The sequence below is a fragment of the Plectropomus leopardus genome, chromosome 1 (assembly GCF_008729295.1).
Source record: "Plectropomus leopardus isolate mb chromosome 1, YSFRI_Pleo_2.0, whole genome shotgun sequence".
In the NCBI taxonomy this organism is placed as follows: domain Eukaryota; kingdom Metazoa; phylum Chordata; class Actinopteri; order Perciformes; family Serranidae; genus Plectropomus; species Plectropomus leopardus.
This window is the reverse complement of record NC_056463.1, coordinates 10780526-10804917: the sequence shown is the minus strand read 5'-3', so window position 1 is coordinate 10804917 and position 24392 is coordinate 10780526. Positions and strand designations below refer to the sequence as shown.

The 24392-nt window shown below is 39.6% G+C and overlaps 1 protein-coding gene across 1 annotated transcript; it reads right to left on the bottom strand.

Moving 5' to 3' along the window:
* Window positions 1-7999: 7999 nt before the first annotated feature.
* On the bottom strand, window positions 8000-23333 carry leo1 (LEO1 homolog, Paf1/RNA polymerase II complex component). The gene is made up of 14 exons (XM_042485463.1): window positions 23185-23333; window positions 21981-22129; window positions 20842-21131; window positions 20154-20362; window positions 19438-19542; window positions 18597-18691; window positions 18216-18364; window positions 17059-17143; window positions 16296-16390; window positions 15597-15731; window positions 12786-12921; window positions 9694-9886; window positions 8581-8678; window positions 8000-8308 (listed from the first exon to the last, which is right to left on the bottom strand). The coding sequence occupies exons 1-14, from the start codon at window positions 23240-23242 to the stop codon at window positions 8189-8191; spliced, it is 1917 nt and encodes a 638-aa protein (XP_042341397.1). The 5' UTR covers window positions 23243-23333; the 3' UTR covers window positions 8000-8188.
* Window positions 23334-24392: the final 1059 nt, after the last annotated feature.

Below are 24392 nucleotides of genomic sequence, written 5' to 3'. Positions count from 1 at the left end.
AATTACTTGTCCTCAGTTTTTCATGAAATATACAAACAAGCAACTATTTTAGCCATTCGCATTTTCATTGCAAAAAAATTAATTAATTAAAAATCTAAAAACGTTGCAACATGCATCCCTTTTTTAAATTTTTATTTTAGAAAAGCTTCCATAAATCAGGCATTTTAGGTGACAACAGTCCCAAAAGTAGCCTAGAGTCCTGGAGAGACTGATTATCCTGTTTTAACTGCTTTGGCTTATCTGGTGAGAGCGGGGGAAGAAGACAGATAAATAAGATGGAAAGGAGAGACAGACAGAGACAACGAGAGTTTGCTTGGCTTGGTGCTGGCAGGCTGGTTAGATAACTGAAGGTCAGAAGCAGGGTGTAATGTACTGTGAGTCGCACTGGGATCTGAAATACCACAAGCCCGGGGGGACTGGGCGAGCTCTCGGCACACACCTGACCCCAGCACCTTTTCCCATCCTCAGCTCTCTTCCACAGCCCTGGTCTTCCCCCTTCTCCCTACATAACCAAGGCATAACCTACATATTGTTGGCATGTATCCTCTTCATTCTCATTTTAACCCTTAAACCTCACTGACCTGCTGATAGTCTGGCGAGCAAACTGGGAAAAACACAGCAAACTTCTGCTAATTTAATCAGGATAATGCGTTCAGTGTCAATTCTACTTTTAAGGGAAAGAGATATCAAAAACAAACAATCAAATGCATTAAACAGTAGTAACATATAAAACTATGTACAAACACTACAATACTGCAACCAAATAAACAAACTCAAACTCAAAGAATTATTTTGAGTAAATCCCTACCAAATTTTCCCCAAAATACAAAATATGCCAGGCTAAAGTTTGGAAATAAATATGAATAAAATGATGCATATAAAAGAGATCTTAGTATTTATATCTTGTGGAATGGCGCACTATAATCTGGCATTTTTTTAACCTCCTACCCTTGGAGGAAGGCTGCATGGCTCATTACTAATCATACTACATTTACATACATCCCGTAACCCATTTGTTGACAGCAAGGAGGTGACCCACAGTATTTGGGAACCTTTCATGCCAAACCTGAAGATATCTCCCATGTCAAGCTGTTTACACAAGATGCACCTGGGCCAGGATTTGGGGCATATCATTGTGTGTATGATCACACATCCCCTGTTAACCATTTCACTCAGAGCAACAAGTGATGAAAGAAATATTAAAATTCTTTGTTTGTAGTAAAAGTACCAAAACAACAATGTAAGAAGACTCCTGTCCTGAGTCCTGAATAAACTATTATTAGGTATTATCAAACACATATACATCAAATATCAATAGTAAAAGCACTTATTCTGCAGAAAAATATCTCCCCTGACTGATATAATACCATTATGTGACATTGTTAGATTGTTAAAACTGATGCGTAAATATGTAAACAGCATTTTATTGTAGTTATCGGTCATGATACAGCAAGTTTTAACTACTTTATATAAAGTTTGGTTTGGTGCAGTAGTGCCCAACTCAGGGGTCCGGCTCCTTTCAGCTGCTCACAAGATAAATCTGAGAGGTCATAACATAACAAGCCAAAAAGGTTGGGATTCACAACTTGCCAAGCTGTGGACCACTGTTCAAAACCATCAACAGCAGCTGTTATTTGCCACATTACCACCGCTGTTTGTGGCACCAAAGCTGGGTGTTCTAAGCAGCACATTATGGAGATCCCAGCAATGTTTGAGCCACAGAACCAAGGTGTTTTTCACCAACACACTGTGGTGTTTCCCAGTGATTGGGAGTTTTCAGCCAAAATTTGAGCTTTTCTTAACCACAACCAAGTAATTTCTGTGCCTAAACCTAACTTTAGCAAAGTGTTGTCGAGAAACAACATACCCACTGCAAAAAAGAAGCTGTCAAATAAATGTAGTGGGGTAAAAAGTAAAATGTTTTCCAACTTAAGTGTAGTGGAGTAGAAGGCTAAAGCAAGGTAATAAGTGAAGTACAAATATCTCAAAATTGTACTATAGGACTTGAGTGACTGTGCTTTATGATTTTCCACTGTGAGCTACCCATGTCGTGTGTGTGGGTTCAACTGAACCTGGACTTAAATATTGTTGTCCATATGGACAACTAAAAACAGGAACCTGTAAGTATTCTCCTTTAATTACATGTGAGGTGCAGTGTTACAAACCGTGCAATGAAATCAGCATTTGAGATAGATAGCTAGATAGATAGATATTTAGATAGATGGATAGATACATAGATATCTAGATAGATAGATAGATAGATAGATAGATAGATAGATAGACTGGTTAACGATGCAGTTATTAATGGAGCATGTGGGGGACAAACTGCATTTTGTGTTTAATGAGGTAGACCGAGTGACCCCGGCCCTGGAGAAGGTGTGCCACAGAGGGTCACTTTGCTTGTTTTTTAGTCTGTTTTTGGAAAAGCTCAAGAATAATCTGTGTGCAGAGCAGCTCACAGCAAAAGGTAACCCGTTGTTTACAGATTAAGCCCCGTTCCTTCAGTGGAACAGGCTGACCCAAATCGTTGAGGTCAGAAGAAAAAAAAACCCACCGTACTGAAATGTTACAGTCATGTTAGCGTGTATTGTGCATGTGAACAATGCACACCTGGCTTGTGCGTAAGGGAAAATGTTCTTGCTAAAACCCTCGCTGTAGTCTCTGGGCCAGTGTCATGTGTGAGTGTTTGAAGATCCCGTGGAGAGAGTAGAGTATTGTGTTTCTATTTTATTTATTAGCCTCTTATGTAAGCAGCAGCAGGGGGAAGGGACATACTGAGACAGGGCTAAAGGGCAGCGAGCTATGAAATACAGCCAGGGTACATAGAGCTAGACTGGTAGAAATAAATTAAGTTAACAAAAGAGATAGACCGAAAAAAATGAAAATATTTTGAATAAGTCTATGAAGTTAAATAAGAAACTCAAGAAACAATAAGATATTGTAAGTTTAGTGCAAAGAGGGTTATTTTCCCAGCAGCATAAAAAACTCAATAATAATAAATCCACTTATCATAAAGTTTTTACTTTCAGCTAACCATTTCCTCTCTTAAGAAACTCTGCATGGACCGAAAGTTACATCATTTTTTTTGTACTTTATACAAGCACAACACAGAAAACATAGCTCTGTGTGATTGAGATAATACAAAACATGAAAACCTAATACACAACATACATTATAGACAAGAGAAAGAGGAATAAAAAGAATGAGGAGAATATTGCTGCTGTGAAAAAACCCTATTAAACAAACATCATGTAGAGTTTCATAATATTTTCTGCCACTAGACACTAAGGAGGTACAAAACGTTAAGCTATGTTTGATTGCTGGGTAACAATACCAAGTGGAGAAGGATTTGGGTTTTTCAGATTTCCATCTGCAAAGAGCAAAATCAACACGTTTGCTAATTTCACATATCTTCATGATTCATATTGCCAGTTTTCAATTGGGAAGTGACTGTTGTTGTTAGGGTGAGGTCATGCTAATGCGGTCTATACACAACCCAAACGCTAGAGTAAAAGTTGGTAACTTACGTTTCTGTAAACCATGCTGTGATTCACATGTAGTTACATATAGGCACAAACCCTTTTAGTGAGGGTTTAAAAAGGTAATATTTTGGCAAAAATCACCCGGTTTGGTCCTTACAAGCACAGGTCCAAATGTCCCAACCTGTCATGCAAAAATACTGGCTTTTGTTTGCTTGTCTTCAACAGTTGTCCGCTGCTTTCTGGTGCTCTATAGTCATCTCACCTCTGTGTCACAACACCCACCATCCCTACTCCTCCTGATGACAAGCTCATACCTATAACACACATATACGTGTAACATATCTATGGTTTGCAGACACATACAATGCCAATGTTTTATTTTGGCAACCAGACAGGTATACACTTATAGTACCTGGACACACACACACAAACCCTCGGGTCAATCAGGGCATCAGTTCAGCCAAACAAAGACGAGGCCGAGACTAATGAAGACTCATCTCTGTTTACTTCGAGCCGCACCTGGCCTTATACTGACCCAGCCGCCCGTCTTCCCTCGGGCCTAATTGGTAGAATAGAGGCCAAGTTACCCCTGAATGACACTGAGGATTTATCCAAGTGGCTCAGCCGTGTTTTGGTGTGTGTGCCTGCCAGGCTCTAGGAATAGAAAACTCTGCTCTGTGCTTTCTTTACAGAAAATGTAACGTCATGGAGTCCAGGGTTCGGGCTGAACGGTGGGAAAACGGGGAAGCTATGAGAAAGAGGTGATACAGAGAGAAAGACGAGATGAAGGGGGGAGGAGAAAACAAAAAAAGAGGGTAAAATGCTGCAGTCCTCCCCTCTGCCTCATCCCCCTCAGTCAGTGCTGACTGTGTGTAGCAATGCCTCCCCCTCTCCTCCCCTCCCCTCCCCACTCCTGTGTGAAATTGGGTTTACATAACCCACTGCAGTCTGAGATAACGCAGCACACCATTACTGACGACACCTTCTCTTTCAAGGCAGCAAAGACACACAACATTTGCATGGAGCCGCATAAAACATTCACAGCGTGCACTATATATAGCTTAGCATGTGCCTTACTGAGGAGATCTCTACTCACTGCTGTCATACAAGCATGCACACACACACACACACACACACACACACACACACACACACTCTCTCTCTCACACACACACACACACACAGGGCTGTCCTGAGTGTTAGAAAAGCTAATTCTGAAGAGTACAAACTCACCCTCCGCAATTTAGTCCCACAATAACCTCATTTCAAACAAACAGCTTCATTATGACTTTTCAGAGAATCAGCCTCTGATGCCAGACTCAGAAAACACCAAAGGCACTTTTAAACACTGCTGTCCTGAAAGACCCTCTCTCAAACACAAACTGTGTGAATGTTACTCAAGAGGTCTTTGATACTTCCGTGGCCACGTAAGTGTGTGTGTGTGTGGCACAGACACTTCGTTGTCAGGAGAGAGAATGCAGCCAATTTATGCAACTCTCACTTAATCGCTTAGTTAGTGTTTTACCAGTTTGTATTCTGGGTAGCTACAGCCAGTTCTGTCTGGACGGGGCTGGGGGGAGGAGTCGGATTCGAGGGTTGTTATCTATCTCTGGGAACCCAGCTATGCTCCTGTGTGTGTGTGTGTGTGTGTGTGTGTGTGTGTGTGTGTGTGTGTCACTGTGCGTCATTCTGGCTGATGAACTTGAATCTGTAACCAGGACTGTTGTTCTCCACATTCCCCTCTCACTCTGTGACTCTGAAGGGATCAAGTCACAATAACTCACCAAACCTCTCTTGCTTTCTAACAACTGGAGCACTGACGCACCTCAACAGACAGAAATGCTTTTTGAGCATCCTCCAATTTCTATTTTTAATCACTGCACAATTAACATCACACAGTTTATTTTGCATTGTATGACTGGCATGGATTTGAAACGGGGTTTGGCTGAATTATACAAAGGCCAACATCTGAAAAAAGGAAGAAACATAACACTCCAACTTTAAATAACTGGGGAGAATACAGATTATTGTGTAGACAAAAGTAGACACATGGAGAAAAAGAAAACCGATTCTAAAAAGCCATGATACAAATACGCATTTTTCCCCTCAAGTTATCAGTATGCTCACGACTTAATTTTAGCGAACAGTGTGGCTTCACTGATGTTAATGTCAGTCTGCCATCAGTCTCCTGCTGTGATCATTACTGAAATATCTCATTAGATATATTGTATTACCATGCAATTTTGAACAAATATTTATTCATGTAGTGCTTATTAGCTCATGTTAGAATGCTGACTCATTAAACCACAACTTACTTGAGCATTATACCTGCTTGTAGGTTTTATATATGACAATATTTAGAACATTAACATAGCAGCAAGTAATGTAAAGAAATAGTGGAGTAATGGCGTCCTGAGTGGAGAATGAAGTCACGCTCTTTTCATGTGTGTTGTAATCTGAGCTTTTCTGTTCTTTGTTTTGGCAGCCTGGCTGGCTGCATGTGCATGTTAGTGCCTGTGAGTCCCTCCCGCTCATGGTTAGATTGTAAACCTTGGTTTGCAAAATCCTTGCGAGCCACTTCAAATTTGTATTCTTGTTTCCCTGTTTTATGGTGTGATTAGACAGTGGTTACAATCTAGTTTGGTTTAGGCACAAAAAGCAATTGGCTGGGGTCAGGGGAAAGATGAAGGTTTAAAGGTTAAAATGACCATGTTGAACATTGAACATGAAATCTCAAAGAAGTCTTGGTTAACGTCTATACACAACTGCCCCCTCCTTTCAAATCCCACTGGCTAGATAATTAATGCTTCTCTGCTCTTACAACGGTTTCTACTGGTAGTGCCATCCCTTCCCACAGCCAGGCCACAGCTAGCACTGCTAGCTGCCACCATTTCGTCTCAGCCACTTCAATCCATGTTTTCTTATGACATCTGAGGTGAGAGCCATGTGCAGGCAATCCCAGCCAAAACTGAATCTACATCTACATGCTGGCACATGTAGATGCAGCAGCCAGTAGCTCCTCAAATCCTTGCTGCTTTTTTGCTATATTTTTCTATTTTTTCGACTCAACAGCCCCTTCTGTTAAAGCACTACTTTTCTACAATAAAAAAGCACTTGTCAACATCAAGAAAAGTTGTCTAGGGTTTGGACTGAATGCAGCATGCCGCAAGAGGATCTTCACCAACAGGATATGCTGAGCAGCCAGCAAGACCAGAGGGGGTGAAACCAAATCAAAAGCACCGGACAAAGAGAGGGAAGAGAGCCCGCATCAGGGCAAGGCGGACCCAACTATACATTTAGGTAGGTAGATTTATTAGTCATGTTCAAAAAATGACTAATAAATCTACCTTGTACCTTATGCTTGGTATATAACACCTTTAACTTCAGCTTGGTTTCCTGAAAGTACAGTCATGACAGTCAATAAGCACTGGAGAGATGTATATATTAATAAAGGGTACAAGGTACAGCTAAACTACAATTAAAATTGTTTTATGATAGAAACACAATGAGGCTATAACAGGCTGTCTACAGGTATCAGAAACTCAAATGTAATGCTTTGTAAGACTTTTAAAGTTATTTTTTAACTGAATTCAAGAAAGATTTTGTAAAAATCATAATTTTCTTATTCATGCATTGCAGATAAGTATAGTATTATATGTGGTCCCATGCAGAGGTAGCTAGAGTGAGTTATGTGAATCTACATTTTGCCAACAGGTGCAAGTGCAAGTATAGAGGTTTAAAGATTTCAAACATCAGAAATTTAGATTTTAACGCAGAAGACCTAGACTCATTTTGACAAAAAGAAAAATAAAAAAAATGGATAAATGACATTAAATCAAATATTTGTGGTAATTAAGACTTCACAAATTCAAATGTTAGACTACTCAATGACCTTTAAGGCATAACATTTTAAATTAAAGACTTTAATTCATTTTTTGTAGGGTTATTCCAATGTGGCCCTTTGCAGTTAGCACTGTCTTGAAGTTGTAGATGTTGGACAGAGGTGGTGTAATGGTGAGGGTGTGAGTTGGAACATGGTATGGTGTACCAATGGTGTACCAATATCAACATGTTTTTAATAAGACCCATATTTCCCAGCTGGGGCCTCTCCTCCCTGCCTTTTCTGCCTGAGCTGGCAGACAGGTTAAGGAGGATCTTCTCCCAGAGAACTACAGCAATTTCCTAAATCTCCTGTTGCCTCTCCTGTCAGGTGGGTTTTGCTGGTTCTTTCAGCACCAGTTCAGATTTGTCCCACAACTCTCCTCCCAATTTTTTCCCCAAGGGAACATTTTCATCCCAATGAACTGGTGAAACTGGTAAAACACTAGTGGTTAGTTGTTATGCGAGCAAGCGGCAGGTGTTGCTGTTGCGTTTATTTACCAGCCTACAGCACTTATCTCATTAACCTCCTTTTTGTTTGGAAACTGGACTAAGCGCTGGACTAATGTTTTATAAACTGACAACAATGTGACTCATGCATATGAATCATAATAGTAAGAAAAAAGTATAAATAAAGGGTCCTTTGGTTACATAAGACAACCATGTATTTATTTCTCACCTCAGCTGTACACAACATAAACAAGCAAACACACAATCACACACACTCACCCACACACTGATCCTAAGAAAATATACAAAACAAAATATGGCTGTTTACATGCCATGTGGGCTGGGCACTGATAATACAGTGGAATGATTAAAAAAAATTATTCGTCATCCTCTTCCTCTTCCTCCTCCTCCTCTTCATCACTGATGACATATTTCTTCTTCTTGGTGGCCATTTCCTCGTCGTCCTCTGCCTTTCTCTTGCCCGATCCCTCGCCCTCCTGCACAGAACAGAGCAGGAGAGATGATGCTGTGATGCTGACAGCAGCAGACTTTTTGTACAGTTCTCAGTACTTTTTGTTCGTCATGCTGCATTTTGTTTTCTGGCAATTCCACAACTTTAGCTTTTGCAGAAACATTACGAGCAGAATTAAATGCATGTTCTTTAAAAGGACAAGTAGTTCTTGTCCTGTTCAGTTCACACGAGGGTGACAAGTTTAAAGCTCCACAGTGCACGCTGCCCCCTGTCTGTCGAGCAGGATACTGCACCTACCTCATCACTGTCCAGCTTTTTGGCCTTCATCAACCTCTGGGCTTTGTCATCATCAGAGCCTTCATCACTGTCTGACGAGTAGATCCTCGCTCGCTCCTCTGGATTGGGTCAAAAAAAAACAAAGAAAAAAAAACAGGAGATTCATTACATTCATTCGACCTCTGACTTTTTAAAAATCTTTAGAGAAATAATGAGAAAGAGAACATGACTGTTGGCCTTTTCCAATGCGAACACTTTCCACTCCCACTCTGTCTGTCTGTAAAGGAAGACTCATGAGTAACCAAAGAACCCATTTTCATTCAGATATCTTGAGGTCAGGGGTCAAGGGACAATTGTTAAATGGCCATGCCGATACCACTGAATTCCTTAGATCTCTAGTTTCAGATGATATCAGTATCATAACTCCAGCTTTTAAAGAGCAGCCTTTTAAAGATGAGAATGTCGTCCAGAGATTAACGCAATTTTTAAAAATCAACATGTTAATTATGCAATAACGCTGACAGCCCTAGTTGTAATATTTGGTAAACATGCAGAAAAATAAAGCTTACTACCACTTTATGTTCTTTTTTTTGTTTGATCTGTGGACTGTGTTAATGTTAACCAGAATTTTGGTAGGCTATATAATCCCTTTGCAATTACACGAAATAAATTAATCAATAAATAAATAAGTAAATAAATTAACAATTGAATACATAATAATTACAGAATTAGAAAATAAAACCTATTCTTAACATTCATTGGTGACATTTATTTTCTTTTCCTTTTGTAAACATCTTCTCGATTTTCACGATTATGTTAGTAAGTTGCTCGGTTTTTGCAAAAGTTCCTGCAACACTTTGACATAAAGTTAACAGACTAACCATTTGCACAGACTCAAGAAGGGTGTATGTGATCATAAATATAATGTAGCATTTAAGATGTTTGTGTCTGTATGACAATAATAAATGTCTTAAAATCTCAGTTTGAGCAGTTTACATTTATAAGGGTAGTCATGAAGAAATGTACTTGTAAGGCGCATCTTCATTATGAAAACAATACAGTGTTGCATGTGGTCAATAAGTTGGCGTCGGCGCAGGCTCGCAGTTGGAACGCCCTGTGTCTAAGCGTCCTCACCTCTCAGGCCTCCTCCTCCCTTGTATTTACTCTTGATGGCTGCCAGGCTGATGGCTTCCTCGCCCTCCTCCTCGTCATCGTAGCGGTCGGGCTCGAGGTAACTGCTGCTCAGCCCTCTCTGATGTTGCTTCTCCCTCATCCTCCTCTGCTGGGACTCTCTGCGGATAGAAGCTCGCAGCCGCTCCTCCTCTTTCTGCCGAGAGAGACACCAGCGGGAATTACTTTAAGAACTGGCTTAAAGTTTGACGGTTTGTTTCTTGCATGTATTTTTAAAAGAACTTTTTTTTGAATGTGCATAATTCATGTGAGAAGAAATTCACTGTATGGCCCCTTAATGACGGGTGTAGGGAAGTGCAGAATAGCGGAGTCGAATAGTGCAGTAATTTCTCTTTAGATCTAAGGTGGTCCGTTGACATTTTTAACCCCAAGTAGCTCAGTTTCTTTTTATAAAGTGTGGTCTGTTATTTATGTTTTTTTCTGTACTTTGTTTACTCGAGTAGCCATATCCTGCTTATTGTGTTGTGACTGATGTAACGTGGCTGCTCTAACAAAGCCATTTCCTACTGGGATTAATTAAGTGCTCCATATTAAATGGACAGTTCAAGGTACAAAAAAAGAAGGCTACAGTCAAACTGAACATGTTGCAAGAGCATGGGGGGCATCAAACTATGAAAATAAACTATAAATATAATAGAAGTAATCGGTAATTAGTTTAACATGTGCAATAGGAGGGCTAAACCAAGGACTTCTTTGTCAAAATATAGGCTACAAGCACAACTGCCACACTGGTCTGACAGAGCTGGTCAATCATATATCACCAAACTACAGAGAAGCATATATATATATATATATGTCTATCTACATATATATATATGTTGGTCATCACGTCAAAATATGGGAAGGTGGAACTGTTGGAACGGCTTGATTCATTTTGCTTCTTTGTGTCAGAATAGGATTTGTTAAAGTTTTCCACCAGTGGTGGACTCTTGTTCGACCATGTGAACACAGAAAACTGTTTGACCTTGGCCTGTCCTCCCCCATCTGCTCCTGGACAGAGGACTTCCTCTCAAACTGACTTTTTAACTTGCCCATCACTCTACTCCAGGGATACTCAGCTTGCTTTATTTGGGGGGCCACTTTTTCAAAACGACAGGAGGCCAGGGGCCTGTCGCAGCAGCCCTATACAGCCCTATTATTGTGTTAGTCCAACTAAAACTGGACTTTTAAAATACATCTAAACATGTTCCTCCAACTAAAATTGTACTAAGTCAAATTTCTCAAAGTCGGACTGACGCACCCAGACTCAATTAGATCTGAGTTTTGAGAGAGTTTAACAGCATAAGCCAGGAAAAAAAAAGAATAAGAAGGGCAGAAACAAAAACAAGATGTAATTATGAACATGGCAAGTGCTACAGCAAGAGCCATGTTTGTACATGATGCAATGGGTCAACCGGAAGAAAGTCAAATAGCAGCTAGCTGAAAGGGGGCATATCGCCACCTACCGTGCCGGCATGGGACAATAAATCGATTCTCCCACAGTGCTTGTACACTGGAACAAGGACAGTAGTCCAATTAAATGACCTTACAGAGCTATAACTGTAACTCGACCAAACTGTGCATGTAAACGTACTGACTGGTAAAAAAGACACAGCAGCGACTACACTTCCTGAGGATTCACATGAGAAACAACCTGGAGAGGGAGCTGCTGGTGGCCTTATCAGAGACTGCAAACATACTGCGTCTCAGGATGGTACTCAGTCTGCTCAGTAGAACACAGGAAGGTTCTCGAGGATAACAAAAACAGCTCAGAAAATCAACGGCTGCTCGCTGCCTTCATCAGAAGACATCGGCAGCTCCCAAAACCTCAGCAGAGCCGCTCACATCATTAAGGACCCCACACATCCTGGTCACAACCTGTTTGAACTGTTGCCTTCAGGCAGGCCATACAGGTCTGAAAAAACATGCACCTCCAGATTCAGAGACTGTTTCTTCCCCACAGTCATAAACACAATGAACTCAAATATGCACTGAGAGTCTTCTACACTGCCACGTATCCATGTGCAATAACGTATTAATAGTATTTATTTATTTCACTTAATGTGCAATACCGTTTGACCATGTTGTTATTTTCTTCAATCCCTGTACACTCAACTTTTTTTTCATTGATTATTTATCCTAGTTATTATTAGTGTGTGCGTGTCTGCTTTTACACCAAAGTGGAGCATCTCTCCTTTTTCTTGCTGTATGCAGTACAATGACAATAAAGGCTTTCTCTCTTCTTCTGCCTCTTTCATTCCTTGAACCATCTTCCTGAAAAGGTCACGTTGTTATATTTTATTTCCTCCTCCACTACCATCAATTTTGGCTGCCAATCAGTTGGTGCTAGTTGGCCAAAAACCCTTTCAAGTCACCCCCAGCTGAATAAGCTGTACTTTTGAAGAAAAAGCTGCTTTGTTTGCTTTTCCAATTGTTATTAAGATTTTTGTCGAAGAAAAAACTAAAAAACAACAAACAGCCTGACCTTTTGTTGTAGTATAATGCCAGTACAAATGCCACTGGCAAATACAATTCCAAATGACGAAGAAAGTCACGTTTTACGAATTTTTTTTACACTATCGGCTCCAACACTTCCTTAAGTTACAGATCATGCGGAAGTCAGATTACATTCATACTTATAATAATTGCAAAGCATGTAGGTATAAACAAAATCTGACATATGAGAGCACTTGGTGTCAAAGTTGTTTTTCTGAGTTCAACAACCACAGTAACTGAACACTTCCCCTCAGATGAGCGCTGAGAGCAGTGAAACTACAAACTACGCTATCAGCAGTACTTGTTTGGGTTGACAGCAGATACATAACCAGTCCCCCTCCAGACTTGCTGACACTATTTCCATTTCACTGACCACTGTGTGACCCCGTTATGTAAGCGTGTCAGGTTATGTCTTTATGTAACCAGCACGATGCTTGTCAACAACTGGCCTCCCGCCACATTTTCTGGTGCCTGTGGTAACACAAGCATTCTCAAACAGGGCTGAGGAAAGACCAGCAGAGCAGCACAGATGGACTGAGGTGATGGTCAGAGTGTGTTACCTTGATCATTTCATTGCGATGCGACTCTGGATCTCGTCCAGCCATGGGAAGAATTCTGATCTTCTGTGTCTTGGAGCAGCGGTCAGCCAGAGACAGGGTCATCTTCCTGTGGGTGGCACTGTCTGTGGAATGGGGCCTGGAAATACAGAAGAAATACAACAATGTCAGATTTAGGGCGTCTTACCTTGTGCTTCTTTTTTAATTATTCCTTCAATCTACATGAAGTGGCCAGTTTCAGCCCTTTTCCTTAGTCTTTTCTTCATCTTCATCTTCACTTTTTGGGGGTAATATGCAAAAAATGCTTAATTGACCACAGAAACAAAACATCTGCATTGCAACCTGGCAATGACAAGTTGACTGCTAGCAAGCAAATATGGATGTAAACAATGTAGGTTTATAACCAAAAAGTCAGTTTCCTGAGGAAGTTAATTTCAGCACTTGGACTATATTTCCTTATATCTGTATTCCCCACTACGACAAACAGTATACTGGAGTGTGGTTGGATATCCATAGCAGTTAACACTCTAGAGCATTACTTTGTCTTAGTCTGAATCTGCAGTGGGAGGCTGCATGAATGCTATGAGGAGAAGGACTCCTCTTACAAATTCTTTATGTTTGACACATTCCAGTTATGTCGTCGTGAATGATATGTTAGCAGACATGCTGAAAGCTTCGTTTCATAACATGATGACAGCTCAATAGGCTTGAGCTGCAGCAGACACGATGGCAGCAGTTTTCTTTAAGAAATAAAGTTAGAGGGGCTGGAAAATCACTAAATCTAGTGAGAAAGTCACTAAGTTGACAACATTGAGCACACCACAGTCATCATGGTTCCCACATATTTTCATGGACAAACTTTCAAAACTTTTCCATGACTTTTCAAGGACTCATAATAAAAAAAGTTCTAACCTAATGTCAGCTAGCATAAACGAAGGGATAAAACTGAACGTAGAGAGAAAATATAGAAACGTAAGAAATTGTCATGTATGGATGCAATGACTGAGAACCCTGTGCCATAATCGTGTAAAGCCAAACTCATAATTGAAATATCATTCCAGCCTTTGATTTCCCTCCCGCGGCTAGGAGCCCTCTGGAAGCAAGAAAATGGTACCGTGAATGAAAACATACTTTCAGTGTCTTTCATTTTTAAAAGCAAATTGAGTGTCATTAATTCGAAAGTTGTTACATTAAAAACTAAGCCTAAACCCTGTCTTCATCTTTCCTGAAGGTTTTTCCTCTATTCATTTGTGAAGTTGCATCTTGAAAAGAAAAGCACTTTGTACCCTGAGCAGCTTCAGCTCTAATCCTGATCAAAACTCCGCTTTCATGATAAAACTCAATCAGCACAAATGCTAATGTCCTGTCTGGCATCACGGAGAGCTGTTGTGCTTTAAAGCAGCTTTGGCCAGTGTCCTAGTAGTCCCATGTGGTCTAAAGAGACAGAACATCCAGGTGGACTTGGGGGCTGCTAAGAGGCTTACAGACGTCTTATTGGGAGAAACCTGGGCATCTTGCACAAGGTGATCCAGGACTTACAGCATAGAGTACATTTCTGAATGGAGCTTGAATGAAGGCTGCTATTGTTGTTGTTTGGAATTAGAGGCAGTGAGGGGGCTCATTTAATGCATGTACGCATGTCATGGAGCCACACAGCTGAGGAGTACTCATAGCAACACATGGCCTCTACCTCAAAGGAAAACATGCGCCTCCGTGTGAGACTCGGGTCTTAAAGAAGAATTTCAGCAATATGAAATGATATAAAGAGCGTCCTCACATAAAACTAGGCTGTCTCTGCCACAGAAAGACACACATACTTTTGAAATTGCTGCTACATGACCAGAGAAATAGGATCATTTTTGCTCAAGAGGTAGAAAACCTACAACTACCAGAATGAATCGCACCTTACTGGATGCTCCGTCTGGTGGGTGACGTAACGTGGACTAAACGGTAAGCTAAAACATGTAATTACAAGCATTTGAGGCGAGAAATATGCAACGCAGTTGCAGAATCTTGGTTTTACTGTTTGATCTCAGTTTATTCGGCCTCCGTTTTCTCAGTGCAGGAAGTAGTATGGCGCTATGGTGCCCACTTCCTGTTCACAAACTCTCACTATTACAGCTAAACAGGGTGTTTAAGTATGTTTATGGAAACATTTTAGGAGACAAAAAGGCAGTGCGGTCTTGATTTACATTTTATGAGCAGTGATTAGTTTTAACGTTTGATCGGATTTCAGTTTGAGAGAAAGAGAGCGGGGCGAGTAACCTTTTAATCAGCAGTATACTCTTTGTTCATGCTGTGGTGGGCTATACAAACATGCTAAAGTTATAATTTGTAGTAAAATTTTTTCACTCCTTTTTGAGTTATACTTACTGTGACCTCTATTCATTCTCTTTCTGCTCGCATATGAATGTATACACGGTGTATGTGAAACGTGTTTTCTTGATGTTTTACTTTGTCTGTCCTGTTATTTTATGTCTTTGTGTCACTTTATATAACCTCTTTTGTTTGTTTAGATGTCCCTGTACTTGCCTTCACTTTTTCTGTTATCACTGCATTTTACAATAAAGGAAGTAAAATAAATAAATAAATAAATAAAAATGCTGAAGTACAACCAGTAGTTCAAACAAAAGCCCTGGGAACCAGTGCAATGGTGGGAGAAGTGATATCGAGGCACTGGTTAGATGGAGGGCAGTCTACCACAATTCATCTACACATACTACCCACATTGTTTTGATTCAAAGCCGGTTGAAAACCAGCGAAATCTCCCTTTAACAGCAACCTGTCCCCAGTAACAACAATGGCATGTGTTACCTGAATGTGAGTTTGGTTTTGAACACAGCCTGTCCCTGCAGTCCAGTGCCCTGACGGATGAACAGGTGGTTGTGGTCTCCCTGGAGAGGAGCTTTGTAAACATCAAACACTTCATTCCCCAGGTGGAGGGACATGCTGTGGCAAGAAAAAAAGACATTTAAAACCATGGAAAGTACAGGCAGAGTTCCCATATATTTTCATTGATAAAAATTAAAAACTTTTCCATGACTTTTCAAGGAGCCATAATATTTTTTTTTTGTCTTTCCCCACCTACCCAGCATTCCAAACAAACCAGAATCAAACTCTATTCAGACATAATTTCAAATAGCTGGCATACATAAAGGAAAAAATGCAATACGGGGAGAAAATTAAGAAACATGTATGAAGATAAACAAGATGTTACACCGACACATATGAGGTATGCATTATGTGGACAGCTACAGAAGTTAAATTGATTGAATTCAAATTCATCACACAAAATAATTTCCACAAATTTTTCCAAAACGTTTAATATTTTTCTGGACAATGTGAAATTCAATGACTTTTCCAGGTTTTCTATGACTGTGGGAACCCTGTAAAGAGCTCTCTCTCTCTCTCCCTCCCGCACGCACGCGTGCACACACACACACACACACACACACACACACACACACACACACACACACAGAGTCATTCACTGAGCTTATGCATAATACACACCTGCCATCAGACCATTTGACAATGCGTGCGTTGCTCTCTCTTGTTTCATTTCCCTCCTCGTCTCTCTTGGCTCTCCACCGAATTGTATTCTCCACCTGTCGGACAGAGAAAACTCTTGATGACAACATCTGCCTTATAAGGTATTTTAATGAGATGGTTTTACTTTGAAACTATTTCCATTTCAACCTATGCTAAGGTTGACCCTTTAAATTTGGAGATTATAATCATGAGTCAATTGGAGACCCCTCAGTCGACTAAAATAGCTTCAAGTCGAGCAGTTGTTTTTTGAGAGGGTTTTTTGCTAGTCTGCGTAATGTGCAGTGTACTTCCACAGATGTTTTAGTGTGCAGATTTTGCTGTGGAGTTAGCACCCTTAACTTTCACGCAACTCTTTGATTCAAGCAGCTGCGGCACGGATGAGATATCTGGCACGGAGGGAGAGAGAGACTGGATTTGCAGCTCCCAGCAAAGTTCATACCCTGTAGTCTGGCTTTTGTTAGATATTTAGTGACGGCACATTTGCAATCCACTGTTAGCATGTCGCTTTTTACTATATTTTGTGAATGCTGCTGTCAAACCGAACGTCCCACTAAGCCCTGTTCAAACTTTCAAACTTTATATGGCAATAAAAAAGGAATCATGAAATGTTCGTATTGAACAGCCGAATCCAATTCGACCAACATAATTCTGAGTCAGGTACAGCCCTGGCCCACACAGATGACTGCAGACACGTTCACATACACACATAAGGTGGGCAACATACCTTCAGTTTGAGCCTGGTCCGTCCCTCTTCATCCAGCATCTCTTCATCCTCAAATTCATCCTCATAGTACTGAGGGTCAAAGGGTCTGTGAAGGCAATTCAATGAAAATCAATATGGGTAAACCTTTAAAGTCTAATTAAAGTGAAAACAAGGATTTCTTTCCAAATACATTATATACGAATGTTAGCAAGTACTTGTCGTAAACACGATAAAAATAACTATACAGAGCGGCATTGTGGAGTTAATCTGTATTTCATTCTATTTTGTGTCTAGGAGGGCCTGAAATCACAGCTCAATTACTTGAGTTGTCCTTTACACAACCTCTACCCCGTTATATAAAAACGTTGAGAGTGCACCGTGTCAGTGATGTTCCGTTCACCCGTCGTGTGTGAGTGGTCAGTTCTCTACGTTACATGTGCTCCCTTAGCTCTTTCAATATGATAAATACATGAACATAAAACTTAAATGCCACAATCATCTAAACAAAAGCAAAATAGCTGTCACTAACGTACCTTTCAGTCTTTCAGCCAAAATCAGGTCCCTGGCCCGCTGACAGCTGCTGCACTCCTGTGGCTGTGTGCTTTCTGATAACGTTAGCTGCTGAACGAAAGTCTGTCGCTGCACGGTCGGTTGTTCTTCCGCTTTGGGCTGTTTGCGCAACTAGTTTTGCTGTTAACGAGAGTCTGTCCTTTTCGCAGCGATTTGTTTTGTGGCTCAGTGCCTTTAGCGGAGATACACCTCCAGTTTTTCGGAGCAGAATATTCTGCTTAGTTTTTTCACAGTTTTGAAACCTAATTTTTTTTTGTTTTGCTGGGCGGTTTGTGACACTTTTTTCTGTGGTGTGACAAAATCTTAACACATATTTTGTAGTTTTGCTGTACCTCAAGTTTCAGTCACATGCAGACATTTTTGTGCTTATCAAGACCCAACCTATATAGCTCAACACTTCAAAGTATAGGCAGGTCTCCTCTTCACTTGCAGCAGAGTGAAATGATCACAGGCAGAAATCATGTTTGCAAAATAATGCCCCTCTTCATCCCCTTCCCTTCTTGGTCTTTTTTATATTTTGCTATCTTTTTCTTACATTTCAAAATGTTAGCGCTCATCCATTAGAAAATGTGCATTATTGTATTTATTGATAGTGCCATGGTTCTGACCTGGGCTCCACCGACAGGAAGTTGGGCAGCTTGACAAAATAAAGGTCAGATCCCAGGTCTGTGCTGACTTTTGGGATCTCCACCTCAATACGAGTTTCAGGTGCAGGCTCCTCTTCAGCCTGCTCCCCCTCCATCCCATCCTCTGTATCCTGGACACACACACACACATACACACACACAAGAGGGAGAGGAAGGGAACAGTTCAAAAACACTCTATTATTCAACGACCCATGATAATAAGGATCAGCTCACAGAGGCTTAGCAGAAGCTCTGAGAAAAAGAGATTTAGGAACTCTTATAAAAAAAAAGGATTGGGCACAATTAAAGAGGCTTGATGATCGGAGGAGGAAAGAGACAGGGAGCGACAGGACAGATGCATACCAGGGGCTGTCCTGGGGTCGGGGGCTTCTCTGCATCGCTGTCTGAAGAGATGTCATCAGCCTCTCCGAAAAGGTCATCTGCTGCTGTCTTCTTCACTGTGGAACAGTATGGAACTATTTTAGCCCTTTGAAACCTAAGCAAATCGGATTAAACTCTTTCAAAAACATGGGTGGAAATACAAGGCCTAAAAATTAGCATAAAATTTGGGTTTTCTTTTCATTAAAAAAAATAAAATAAAAAAAGAAACAAGAAAATAACCTGAAGATAAGCAAAAAAAGAAGTAAATAACAACGAACGAACTAAAAAACAACAAACAAGAAAAGGAGCTCCCCCACCCCTTAAAAATCCTAAAAAAATAAAAATTATATGTATACATTTTTTTTCTGTAACATAATTTTAAATATGTGGATATATTAATTACACATATAGTTTTCTATACTATATTTTATATTTTTTCTATATTTTTTCCTAGAATTTTTTTTTAAAAAAATTATCTTTTATAAAATTAATTCTATGTCATTTTCTTCATCTTTTACTAATTTCTTGCAATTTGCGAGGCATTTTTTGCCAAGTTCCTCATTGTCTTTTTCCTCAAGTTTTCAAAAGAAATCAAACCAATTGGCCTTGGTTTCACGGGTTAAATAGCTTGTGAAAGGCATCTCAACATAGCATAATAAAACTGATGTCGATCCAGGTTTTAAGGGATTTAAGTACATCAGAGCAATTAAAATACCAACTTCAGCTGCAACTAATAAAATTAAAACTCAGACTTGAATTGCAGATACTACTGTGAACCAACACATTGCAGTAAAAATACTGCTTTGCTCAAATGATTTCTTACCTTTCTTAGTTCCGATATCACTGTCTGAATCTGAATCAGAGGTGGCTTTTGCTTTTGGTTTCTGTCTGAGGAAATCATCCTCACTATCACTGCCCTTTGCAGACTCTGAAAAATAAAATCACAACTGGTGATGAAGCTAAATAATTTCAACATGACAACATGGTATAAACCAGTGGTTCCTAACTGGTGGGGCACAATCCAAAAGTGATGATTGCTTGCAATTGCAGGTCCATTCTATATGACCTGCAAGTGACCTGTAAATGTGTCAAGTTTTAAAAAACACACTTTATTTTATAATAACAGTGAATTTCTGGCACAACACTTATTATTTATTTGCATGGTGTTTACATTTTGTGAAATACAATTGAATATGTGGTCTTTTATCTTACGTGTGAACCTTAACTAAACACTAAGGAGAAATCTTGACCCTATGGCTGGACCAGTTGGGAACCACCAGTATAAACTAAAGGTACCAGACACATGAACACATCTTACAGTAAATACAGAAAAGGATCATCACCACATGCAAAAAGTCTACAAGGAAAATTAATCTGAGACTCAAGAGATTAACCTTAAAGCTCTGGATTAAGTTTTGACAAATGGCCCTAATCCTCCACCACAAAATCCAACATGTCATGATTAACAAAGACGGCTGGCTCGTGATTCAGTTCATGAACAGTATTTCCTATACTTCTAACACCAGACTCTGAGAGTACCTGACTTTCTGTTCCTCGGCCCCTCGTCATCAGAGTTCTCCCTTTCTTCATCAGAGTAATGACGTTTCTCCTCTTCATCCTCTGACTGGTCGCTCTTGGCTTCTCCTCCCCACTTTTCATCGTCCGACTGGTTCTCCCTGCCAGAAACTTCTCCGTCAGAGTGAGGGGTGCCCGGCCCCGACTGCGGAGTCCCAGGATCGCTGTGCAAGCTTGTTACAAACACACAGAACACATTGGAAGACATTAATCAAGAAATTAAAATCTCATGTCTCATAATAACATTACAGGTCAGATTGTAAATAAAAATAAATAAAATAAAAAAAAAATAAAAAAAATAAAAAAAGGACAAAAAAAAGGAAATTTATCTGAAAAAAATGCTTTAAAGTGTTTAAATAATAAGAAGAATAATGAAAAATATATATATATAAATATATATAACTAAGATAATTATGAATATAGGTTTTTAAAAAATATTTTCCTCAGCCTTTAAAAAAAAAATCTGAATCTACTCATTTATTGCAATGTGTGGAGCATCTCTTGCAAAGTTGCTCATTTTCTTTGTTCTTCTATATTCTCAAAAGAAAGCAAGCCAATTTACTCAGGGTTCAAATGGTATAATTGCTTGGGAAGGCATCTAAACTTTCAAACGGCTGACAAAATGAGGCACCTCCAGCGTATGTTGGCTTACCTCCTGTCTGAACGCACACTTCCCCTCTCAGAGCGAGGGCTCCCTGCTCCGGACATCCCGCTGCCGGCCGGGGTTCCTCCATCTGACCGGTGGCCTCCGTCCTCCTCGTCTTCATCCTCATCTCGATGGCCACGCTCTGAGCCGCTGTGCTGCTCTGCATCAGAGTGATCGTTTTCTCCCTGGTCTGAGTGCATGCTGGCGTCCGACTGGTTCCCTGAACGCTCAGACTGGTTGTCGCTGCCGCTGTGTTGACTGTGCTGCTCATCCTCACTGTCATCTCCAAATAGCTCCTATTAGGTAGGAAAGATTAAGAGTAAGAGTACGTTTGTGAGAGTTGTTTGTAAATTACTTACAGTCTCTGGCAGGTAGACAATTTATTAATGGCGACTGGCTGAAGAAACCCTGGCACAATAAAATAAGAACATAGACAGAAATGTTCACTCAGTGTTTTCCCTATTACTCATCAGAGGTTATTGTAGGAGCTGAATCAGCATTTACAAGGCTAATACCTGACTTATTGTACAAGACTGTAGAAATAAAAAGACATCAATTACATATTAGGGACAATTTAGACCAAATATTTACTTAAACATAACACATTACTTTTCTGTTTGCAAAACCAATTAATTCACGTTTCGAAGTGTCTAAATAGCTCAGAAAAAAAGTGTCTGGATGCAGCACTATCAAAACTGATGTCAATCCAGGTTTCCAAGTATCAATTTGGTTTACCTTGAGAAAAGCTTGTTCATTTTTTATTTGATGGATGCATTAAATGTACACAAGTGTTGTTGGTTACTTCATCCTGATTTGCATGATGTTGTATTTGGTTAAAAAGTAAGTAAAAGTAAAAAATGCCTATTATCAATTATTTTTGAGATTTCACACTGCAATGTCAGAAAAATAATTCATAATATGCTTCTTCCAGTGTCTTAGCATATGAAGACTTTTCAATGATTGGTTTAAGACATTTTAATACCAGTTAAGGCCTTATTTTTTGTTGGATTAATTATGTTCCTTTAAAGACTTTTTAAGGATCCAATGGAGTCCTGGTACAAGCTGTTGAACTGTGAGATAAACAGCAGCTGTAATAAAAACTGCAAGTTTGTTTAGGTTGTCTTTAGTCAAATGCGGTCACACACCTTATTTATACTGGGTTTTTCTGCCTCCTGGCCTTCCTCATCATCATCATCATCCCGTTCCCTCTCACTGTCGCTGCCGCTTCCTGGGGTGCTGCTGGGGGATCGGGGTCTCTCCTGCTCCGAGTCTGAACCAGAGCCAGAGCCAGACTCTGAAACACAAACAAAAGAGCCATAAGAAATATAACAAAACCACCTACAGACAACAGACGAACCCACTCGTTATTAAATGAAAAGCACTTAAACTATGTACAGAACTAAAAATCGTCTACTACCTAATAATATCCAAAAGTTGTTTCAAATGAGAGAAAGTTAAAGTTCAGATGAATTGAGAGGAATTTGTATGTTCAAAAAACAGTTAGTGAGGACTAATGCAAATAGTGTTGCAGTCAAAAGGGTTAACCCTAACATTGTCTTGGGGGGTCAAAAATAACCCGCCACCATGTTTAAATGATCTTATTTAAACTTGAAATTCAATTACCTTTCCTATAATGACCCCAACATGAAAGAAAGTGAAACATTGTCTTTATTCCTGTTGCCATAAAAGCTGTACACCAGAGGGGTAAAAAGCTTGTCTTAGCGGTCATTTTTGTCCCTGCAGTTATAAAATCATTTTCATACTACAAAACACACACACACACACACACACACACACACACACACACAGTCATTGTGCACAAAAGTCAATGAACACAAACACGCATACTGTCCCCTCTGTACAGTATAATATACTATGTTGCTAAAGACTGCTAGTTTCCCTACAATAAAATGCATTCATAATTACTTTATGCACAGTTTAACACATTTTGGGCTATGTTTTGATTAAGTACTTCCAATTTACTGATGAAATTAACAAACAATAACGCCACACATTTGTCTGATGAGAACATGTGAATCACTGTATTGTTATTGCAGCCGTGCGACATCCAGCTCAGCTAACTATGCTAGCTAACAAAAAAAAAAACACACGAAGAGTTAGCTTGTTAACGCTTGCTGAAGTAAAAAGTTACTAAACTGAAGGGTTAAAAAACTCGTACTCATTTATAACAAAGCTAGCTTCATCTGTTAGCGTACTGGTTCCACTTTTCTCCCCTACAATTGTTCGGGTAATGCTAATATTCGCTTAGCATCACGAAAAAACTCGACCTCGCTAACAAGCTAACTTCATTAACAACAAAGACTTTAAACGGCTCGGAGACTTCATTACCTCTCTGGTCATTGTCGCTGTCTCCATCACTACCGAACAATTCATCCATGTCCGCCATTTCTTTCCAAACTGTAGTAAAAATGTGAGCTACAGGAAGCGATAGCCGCGGCCTTTGAGCGGCGGTTTTGTTTTCCGAGTTCAACCCCACATCACTAATACAGCCGTGGCGGCCATGTTGGTGTAGTGACCGATAATGACCACCGGGAGGCGCCGAACACCACGGAACATAACGGAAATTAACACATTACGTCATTACAAATTACACAAATTACGTCATTAAAAAAGAAGACATTATTATTATTTTTATTATTATTATTATTATTATTATTATTATTATTATTATTATTATTATTATTATTACAAACAAGGAATAACCTGGAAAAAGGTAACAAACAAATTGTAACATAATTTGAAACATATAATAATGATCATTATAAATATTTTTAAGCTTTTTTTCCCCTTGACGTTTTTCTATAGCTATTTAAAAAAAAAAATTAAATCTGATTTCTTGTGATGCGTGAAACATTTATAACCAAGTTGCTCAGTGCCTTTTTATTCATGTTTTCTAAAGAAATTGCATCATGGTTCAAAGGGTTAAATACTTGTGAAAGGCATCTGAAAGCAGCACAAGAAAAGAGAGAAAATAGTTAAATAAGATAGGATTGTAAGAGTTAAATCAGATAGGAGCACCGTAATTTTAGCTAAATTATTGCTCAGATTTTCAATTCAGTTCAATTCAAACAACTTTATTTATCTTAAAGGTCAATTCAGTTTTAACAGTCTACAGACCACACAAACACCCACAAAGCACCAGCAGACAGGAGCAAGCAGGACGCCAGAAAATAAGCAAATAAATAAATTAGGATGTTGACTGGCACGCTGGTGCCCTTACACAGTTCAAATTATAAAGAACAATAAGTTAAAATAACATAAAATAAATAAGTAAATCAATAAGAGGGCAAGGCACAGAATACACAAGCAGTGAACAGCCAGGACAGTAAAATAAAATGTTAATTCCCAGAAACTTCTGTGGAGGTTTAACAGCCTGATAGCAAGCATCTCTTTCCTCTGCTAAAATGAGGCTCATTTCCTCTGAAATAAACACATTGCATATTCTATAGTAATTTATTCAGTGAGTGATTCACTCACACCTTTTGGTCTTTTGAGTGCCCTTCCCATTCTCTCCTCTCCCTTGTAATCTGTGAGCC

Bases quoted from the DNA above. Each gene is read 5' to 3' on its own strand.
- leo1 (XM_042485463.1), bottom strand. From the start codon at position 23,242: ATGGCGGACATGGATGAATTGTTCGGTAGTGATGGAGACAGCGACAAT. The intron at 19,543-20,153 runs GTACTCTCAGAG...TTTATTTTTCAG, and splicing joins GCCGAGGAACAGAAAGTCAG to AGTCTGCAAAGGGCAGTGAT. The intron at 8,679-9,693 runs GTGAGGACGCTT...GACCCAATCCAG, and splicing joins GGGAGGAGGAGGCCTGAGAG to AGGAGCGAGCGAGGATCTAC.